General features: G+C 53.2%; 1 protein-coding gene across 1 annotated transcript; it reads right to left on the minus strand.

Moving 5' to 3' along the window:
- Positions 1 to 3700: 3700 nt before the first annotated feature.
- On the minus strand, positions 3701 to 5079 carry LOC100859959 (probable aquaporin TIP3-1). The gene is made up of 3 exons (XM_044512502.1): positions 4812 to 5079; positions 4424 to 4671; positions 3701 to 4324 (listed from the first exon to the last, which is right to left on the minus strand). The coding sequence occupies exons 1-3, from the start codon at positions 4963 to 4965 to the stop codon at positions 3935 to 3937; spliced, it is 792 nt and encodes a 263-aa protein (XP_044368437.1). The 5' UTR covers positions 4966 to 5079; the 3' UTR covers positions 3701 to 3934.
- Between the last annotated feature and the right edge of the window lie 3464 nt (positions 5080 to 8543).

Raw genomic sequence — 8543 nt, forward strand, 5'->3', positions numbered from 1 at the left:
AGGGATCCTTGGGGCAAGCCTTGTTGAGGTCTTTGAAGTCGACGCATAGGCGCCAGGATTTGTCCTTCTTTGGTACCATTACCAAATCTGCCAGCCAATCTGGATGTTTGATATCTCTGATGAATCCGACCTCAAGTAGTTTGGCTAGCTCTTCCCCCATGGCTTGCCTTTTGGGCTCAGAAAATCGTCTTAGAGTCTGCTTGACCGGTTTGTATCCCTTTAGTATATTGAGGCTGTGTTCGGCCAATCTGCGTGGGATGCCTGGCATGTACGATGGGTGCCAGGCGAAAATGTCCCAATTCTCGCGTAAGAAATCTCGCAGTGCGGCGTCCATCGCGGGGCTCAACTGTGTCCCGATGAAAGCTGTCTTCGTGGGGTTCGTTGGGTGGACTTGGAATTTGACTATCTCGTCTGTGGGTTTAAATGAGGTGGACTTGGGTCGCTTGTCGAGTATCACGTCGTCCCTGTCCACTGTGGCCCATAGTGTTGTTAACTCTTCGGCTGCTAGGGCTTCGGATAATGCTTCCAGGGCTAGTGTTGCGGTTTTGTTTTCGGCGCAAAGTGCGACGTCCGGATCACTGGATAGAGTGATGATTTCATTGGGTCCGGACATTTTAAGCTTCATGTACCCGTAATGGGGTACAACTTGAAAGCTTGTAAATGCGTCCCGCCCTAGAAGGGCGTGGTATCCGCTGTTAAAAGGAGCCACTTGGAGTGTGATTTTTTCGGACCTATAATTCTCCGGGGTGTCGAATACCACATCGAGTGTGATTTTTCCCGCACACCGTGCTTCTCGAGTAGTGATAATTCCCCTGAAGGTTGTGCCGCTCTGTTCAATACGACTTCTGTCAATTTCCATCTTGTTGAGTGTTTCTTCATAGATCAAGTTTAATCCACTTCCTCCGTCCATGAGTACTTTAGTGAGCCGAAAGCCGTCCACGATTGGGCTGAGGACCAGAGCGGCCGATGCCTGGACAGTCTGGAATCGAGGTTCGTCACTGGCACTAAAAGTTATAGCAGTGTCGTTCTTATTTTGGCCACATGGCCAATTTCAGCGGAGCTTCGATGAGCTCGCTTGGGCCTATTGTTTGAGGCAAAAGTCTCGAAGACTGTTAGTGCTGTATTGTGTTTGTTGGCGGGATGTTGTTCTGCTTTATGGCTTGAAAGAAGATCCTCGCCACTTTTCACAACCTGCCGGAGTATCCAACACGCCCTAAGGCTCTGGGTTGATGCTGTGTCCGGAGCACTATGGAGTTTACATGGCCCATCGAGCCATTCTTCCAATACGGTTCCCCGCCCTAGGGTGTGCTTTGGTTTCTTGTGAATTGGATCGGCCGACTTACAAGAGTTTGCCCGTTTAGTTCGGACAAAGGTCCTAGTGAGAGCCATACTGTCTCAAAATTCTGTTTGGGTTTTCCAGGCGCTTTCCATCACACAATACTTATGTACTATGATTGCCAAGTCCGCGAAGTATACTATGTCACAACGGCTTATAGCATTAAGGAGTCCTTTGTCCGTGCAGTTTTTGTAGAAGAGTGAGACTACGTCCTCCTCGCGACAGTCCTTGACCTTATTAAGCGCAAGGAAGAATCTGGCCCAATAGTGATGTACAGTCTCCTGGGGCTCTTGCCTAATGCGGGAGAGACGGTTTAAGTCCAGGTGGGTGTTGTTAGCTGAATCCGGATCTTGATCCGATCTAACACCCAGGGGCGTGGGAGGTTTCGAGCCTGACAGCTCGGGATCCGGAGTGCTGCCCGATTTCTTCGGCCCAATGCCTGATTCTAAGTCCGAGACCCGGGTCATGTCTTCCTTTGGGCAGGTGTTCGGCTCAAGGAGTTCGGTGATCCGAATATAATTTTTCCTCAAAGTTGAGGGGCAATCCGCGTATGGTTCCTCCACTACCGCTATCTCATGGGTGGCCGGCGGGGATCTGATGTCCCTTTGGTCGGGTTTAAGCCCGATCAGGTCATAGTCTGTAGCGACTCCCAGAGCGGCGATGCGATCCAAGAGCTCATTAAGGAAGGAGATCTCCATCGGATCCATCTATTCGACGAGTTCCGAACTGACGTGAAGGTTATGCTTGATGACTCGAGAGGCCATCGTCGGCGCAACCGCCGATAGGGCAGCCATGGTAAAGCCACCAAGTCGGAGAGTTTGGCCTACAGCCAGAGCTCCCCCCGAGGTAATGTCGTCCTTGATGACGAGACGAGCCATCGAGCCTTGCGGTGACGACACAGAGGAACTCTCAATGAAAACACCAATGTCGGTGTCAAAACCGGTGGATCTCGAATAGGGGGTCCCGATCTGTGCATCTAGGCTGATGGTAATAGGAAGCAAGGGACACAAAATTTACCCAGGTTCGGGCCCTCTCGATGGAGGTAAAACCCTACTTTCTGCTTGATTAATATTGAAGATATGGGTAGTACAAGAGTAGATCTACCACAAGATCGTAGAGGCTAAACCCTAAAAGCTAGCCTATAATGGTATGATTGCAATTGTGATCGGCCTTCTAAGGATCAACCTCTCCGGTTTATATAGACATCGGAGAGGGCTAGGGTTTACATGGAGTCGGTTACAAGAAAGGAAATACAACATCCGGATCGCCAAGCTTGCCTTCCACGCCAAGGAGAGATCCATCCGGACACGGGACGGAGTCTTGAGTCTTGTGTCTTCACGCTTCAATAGTCCAGAGGATGTATATAGTTCGGCTGTCCGGATACCCCCTAATCCCGGACTCCCTTAATCGCTTCCCCCACCTATTCTCACACTCCACCTTAGAGCTGGCTAAAGTGGCTAACATTTTGCGTTACGGTATTCAAGCTAACCTCCGTAACCGCCTCTCCCTCACGGCAGAACAAGAGCTAGTGTCGCTTGTGGCTATTTTGCAGGATTTTATGCCATCGGCGGAGGAAGACCAACGGTTCCTGCGACATGGCATTGCCTTCTCCACCAAGCATGCATACGGTGCCCTCATGGCCCGACCAGACAACGATCTCATTGCTCGAATGCCAAAGTTTCTCGGAAGCTCAAAGTATTCGCATGGCTTCTCTTCGCTACTCTCCAAAGACCGTCTCAACACTAGGATCAACCTTGCACACAAGCATACTTCAAAGACCGTCTCAACACTAGGATCAACCTTGCACACAAGCATATAATCAATTCAGATATATGCCCTTGGTGTGCTAGGCTACCCGAAGACTCCAACCACCTCTTCATCACGTGCCCTCTTACCAAGAGAATTTGGCAACTGCTTGGTGTGCTAGGCTACCCGAAGACTCCAACCACCTCTTCATCACGTGCCCTCTTGTCGAGAGAATTTGGCAACTGACTTGGGCTCCTACCTCCAACCAGCGAAATCTCGGACCTATGGGACGCCACTACTCCTCCTCACCTCCCGACCACAGCTTGGCCTTCGGTTTCTCCCGGCTTTACTATGGATGATTTGGGAAGCACGTAATGACATGGTATTTAGATTGGTCGGTCAAAACTCTGTAATAACCCTTAGGAGCTTTATTACTGCTTTTGGATCTCTGGTCTCATCGTTTTGTGCGTCTTGTGCATTCACAAGACAAGGAGGACGCCTTCTCATGGCGCCCCTACCTCTCTGCACGTTGCACCATGCCTATGTAATTCTGTACTCACTGCCACAGCAGCCCTTTGAGCAATATATTCAGGTCCCCCCAAATTCTAAAAAAAACAGTAACACAGCTGAAGATATATTGCAGGCAGTGAATTTATTACTACACAAACGGGGCAAACATCACCTAGGAAATATACACGAACGGGGCAACCATGCACAGCAGGGCCACCCTCCATTATTAACCACAAAGTACCGTACGTAGAAACAAGCAAACATACTACGTATATATGTGATAAAGGATAGCTGCAGGTGTTGGATTTTAAGGATTTGAAGCAGCAGCTTTGGCGGTGGCGGCTAGTAGTCCTCCGGCGCGAGTGGCTGGTGGGCGTGGGCGGCGGTATCGGTAGACGGCATGACGACGTACTCGTAGAGGAGCCCAGCGATGCCGGAGCCGAGGAAGGGCCCGAGCCAGTAGGCCCAGTGGTGCCTCCACCGCCACCCGACGAGCGCCGGCCCGAAGACCCGCGCCGGGTTCATCGCAGCGCCATCGAACGGCCCGCCGGCGAGTATGTTAGCCCCGAGCAGGAACCCCACGGCGAGCGGCCCGATGGTGCCCACGTGGCCCCTCTTGGGGTCGATCAGCGTCGCGTAGTAGGCGTACATGAGCCCGAACGTCATCACCGCCTCCAACAGCACCGCGTGCCAATCCCCCACCCCCGACGCCAGGGAGAAACCGGGCGGCCGCTGCGAACACCATCACAAGATTAATTAATTAATTAGCTTATGCCACGATTAATTAGATAGATAGTGGTCGCAAGGATGATCGAAGAAAGATAGTAGTACCATGCCTCCGGTGGTGAGGCGGAGGAGGAGGGAGGCGACGATGGCGCCGAGGAGCTGCGCGATCCAGTAGAAGAGGGCGCGCACGAGGGTGATGCGCCCGCCGAGCAGCGCGCCGAAGGTGATGGCCGGGTTGACGTGGCCCCCGGAGATGTTCACGGCCACGGACACCGCCACGGCCAGTGCCAGCGCGTGTGCCAGCGCCACGGCCACCAGCCCGCCCGCCGTGCTCATGTCATGGTAGAGCTTCCCTGCAAGCACACAGACGCATACACGTACGTCTTGAGACCGTCGATATTTAACCAAGCTAGTCTACATAGATGCACGGTGCGGTGGAAACTGGGCATGCACGATGCACGGATGGGTGCTCGTAGCTAGGTAGGGTGCGTACCGAGGGAGAGGATGGAGCCCTCGGCGGCGAAGACGAAGATCGCCGTGGCGAGGAACTCGGAGATGGCGGCGCGGATGGTGTCCGGGTGCGTCGCGTCCTCGCTGCGCCCCATGGTGAACCCCCGCCGCCCCGTCGTCCGCGCCGCCGTGCTCATCCTGACCGACGTACGTACGTACCAAAGCAAGCAAGCCGCTCTTCTCTGTTCAACTCAACGCTTCTTTCTTGCCAACGAAAGTAGTGTGTGAGTTGTGAGGATGGCCGCCGCGTGCGCGCGTGGCTTATAACGTGGCCGCGGCTGGAGCCGCGGCAGCTACACGTGTGCGGGAGGACGCCCCAGAGCGGTGGCACGTCTCACGTCTGGTCAGGAGGCTCGGTTGCCCGTGCATGCCAAGCCCTGCGTGTGCGGCGTGCACCCACCGCGCGCGACCATATGTAGTACGTGTAGTGTATGTGACCCGCGGCGGCTTCGCTCGGCGTGTTAATCTTATCCGGTGGCCAGGCTCCTCGCATCACCTGCCAGGTCATGGACATGCATGCAAGGCACTGCGGCGCGGGTAGGTGCGGTGCTCTGCCTTGCCTTACGCACGAAGTTTTCTTTGTGCGGGAGCAGAGCGCCTGTAGCTCAGGTGCCTGAATTTTTTCTTTGTATCAGTCAATTTTACTCTGGAACGTCTGATTCACATCCAACGTAGCTCGTTGACCCAAGTTAAGTTTCAGTTGATTACAATACACAGCCCGATCAAAGCCCAGCAACAGAATAGAGGTAGTATGTTAGAGCATCCCTAGCAGACCCGTATAAGTGGTCAAACCCGCATAATTTTTGCGTTTTACAGTTTTGGTTGAAAAAAATTGTGCAGTACAGAAACCGTAAAAGTGGTCCAACACGTAAATTTTTTAAGGGTCACCGAAAATGCACAATCGAAACCCTTATATTTGGAGGTTTGAAGGCCGAATCTAAGGGCCCCCTATACCGGTCAAACCTCGTCGGAGCAAGCACACCGTCGCGGAGTTTGCCGGAATCCGCCCTAAACTCGCCGGAAGTCATCACCACACACCGGAAAAGGCCGCTAGACGCTGCAATCGATCGCCGCCGGTTCGAATTGGACGAGGTCACATTGTCATGGCCTCCCATGGCCTCAGCCTGGCCGCCGGAATCCTCCCGGCGCGGCAGGCAAAGGGGCATGGCTCGGCCGGCGCGGCTGGCAATAGAGCAAGGCGCGGACGTCGGAGGCGACGGGGCGTGGCCGGCGAGGCTGGGCGCGGCTGGCGTGGTGACGGGGCGTGGCCGACGAGCAACGAGGCACGACCGGCGGACGACGGGGTGCGGCCGACGGGCGACGGGACGCGACCGGCGGGGTTGGGCGTGACCGGCGTGGCCAGCGCGGCTGACTGGAGGAAGGGGCGGCATCGGCCGGACTTGAGGAAGGACCTATTTATCTCAGTTTTACAGTTTGTTTTATGGTATCTGTTCAGTCGTAGCTAAAATAAACCCTTAAAATGTATTTTTTTTACCAACCCTCATCCCAGTTTTACAGTTTGCGATTTTAAGGGGTCTGCTAGAGATGTTCTTAGCAACCACCCCTACTCTTGTCATGGGATAGACCATTGGGTGTGTCTATTGGGCCTGAGCTGCTGGAAAGCAACGGAAGCCAGCGACTACAGATACAAGTGAACGGGCTACAGACTACGCGGCTAGGAATGGGACGGCTTCGGCCTCCTCTGCTTATATATCTTCTTCCTCTCGTGTTCATCTCCTTCTTTGTACTAGCTAAACCTTGGCGAATCCATGGCTTGTAGTTCAAATCCTTGAGCAATTGATCTCTGTACTAGTGTGTTGCTAACAATTGGTATTCAGAGCCAACCGATTCCTCCATGCAAAATCCACACAAAATTCCACACCTTAATCGATCTCCAGCCATGTCACGGGGATCAGCTTGGGCTGGCCACCGTGATCGAGCGTTCACGTCGGTGGAGGACCTGCAGCAGCGATGCCTTGCCGAGTGGATGGACCGGGACAAGCGGGCACGATATCGCGCCGAGTTTAGCGCCCGTATTACAGCCATCGCGGCTCAGGTGGCTTCAGAGGTGTCGGCGGCGGTAGCATCGGAGGTGTCGGCTGCCGCTGCAGCAGCACTACAGTCTGCATGCGCGGGGTACCACGGGTACGTAGACCATGCGCCAACGACTACATCGACCCCAACTGTGTCTATGGCGGACGAAAACACATCTGTTACTGATGCATCTGTGGTGGTTTCTGCTCAGAGATCGACATCAGCCTTCGCGCAGCAACAACAACAATAGGAGGAAGAGGATGCGCCGCGCCAGACAATTGAGAACAAAGACACCAACGTCCTCGCTGCTTGGATGCCCACCACATGTTTGACACAATGCCCAAGCCGCGCTGCCATCATGTCAGTGTCGGCGCCTGCTTCTGCCGCAACACCAGCTTCGTCCAAGGTCACCGTCAGCGCCGTCGAGCGCTACCATGTCGGTCTTGAGCCAGCGGCCTCGACCTTGACGCCGACCACCGCACTGGATGTCTCGGGTGCCTGCTCAACAGCGGCGAACTCCACCACCATCATTCCAGCGCCAGGGGCAGCGGATGCAATGGCCATGGACATCTCAATGCCAAACCCCACCTCTACATCAGGTGACATGGACTCCGTTGACGCGTCGGCCGCCACCTGCTCGACCGCGAGCCCAGGAGGGGACAATGCTACAACTGTTGTCTCTGTCGCTGTGGAGGTGTCAACAGCAATCAAACTCGCTCCAAGTGTTGCCACCCCATTGGTTTGCCTGGATGATCTCCACTTCAAGCCGTACACACGTGCCATCAGCGTGTTCCAAAGTGTTCCTATGTCAGCGTCTTCCCGGTGTTCTACAGAAAGTTTAGACCAAGACACCAGCATGGAATCACCAGAATCTGCACTCAGCGTATGTCCGCCCACGAGAATAGTGTGTGCCTATTTCTGCTCTTGTATTATGCCACTAAGTGCTGCAGTTTTGAGGAGTGCTCATGTCCAGAAGGTCAACATGTTCCAGTTGCTCAACAATAACGACAACATCAATGTCACCAAGGAGCAGGACAAGTCACCACTTACATGATCACCAACTCAAAATTTGTTTCAACGGGAATCTGCCTCGATAATTAGACTTGCACCACATGTCATCGTAGCTTCAAAGGAATTGGATGCTTTGTTTGTTATTGGCAATCTTAGTGCTCAGCAATATTTGGGTCAGTGGAGAGTTTTCAAGTCTCAAAAAAAGGCTCCACAAGGTAGTATTAGTGGCAGATCAACCCATTCCCAGTATGAATTATAAGTTACTAAAATGGCCATGGGATGTAGGAGACTGGAGTTTTGGTTGTTCTAGGTTCTACCTGTTGACTGGAGGATGGGCTAAGTGGTCACACACAAATGGATTTGACACAAGTAGCAAGCTACTTGTTACAACTCATGTTGTCACGACTGGCTTATTTGTCGGTATCCGGTACAGTTCGGAGGAATTACTGACATTATCCTGGAATCCTGGACAGCAAGCAATTTCTGGTCCCAAGTACCTATCTAGCATTGAAGTAACTGCAGCTATTTGTGTTCTACCCCTCAGTTGTTCATGGACTTCAATTGAGTTGAAAGCCTGGTCTCCACCGGTGCGGCATGTTCCTGGTCACCATTCCATGCAACTAATGATTTGGAGGATAAGTGAAGATAGACCTATTACTGCATGTTTGGT

The sequence above is a fragment of the Triticum aestivum genome, chromosome 1B (genome assembly GCF_018294505.1).
Source record: "Triticum aestivum cultivar Chinese Spring chromosome 1B, IWGSC CS RefSeq v2.1, whole genome shotgun sequence".
Classification (NCBI taxonomy): Eukaryota; Viridiplantae; Streptophyta; class Magnoliopsida; order Poales; family Poaceae; genus Triticum; species Triticum aestivum.

Bases quoted from the DNA above. Each gene is read 5' to 3' on its own strand.
- LOC100859959 (XM_044512502.1), bottom strand. From the start codon at position 4,965: ATGAGCACGGCGGCGCGGACGACGGGGCGGCGGGGGTTCACCATGGGG. The intron at 4,672-4,811 runs GTACGCACCCTA...GTGTGCTTGCAG, and splicing joins GGGCTCCATCCTCTCCCTCG to GGAAGCTCTACCATGACATG. The intron at 4,325-4,423 runs GTACTACTATCT...TGGTGTTCGCAG, and splicing joins GCCTCACCACCGGAGGCATG to CGGCCGCCCGGTTTCTCCCT.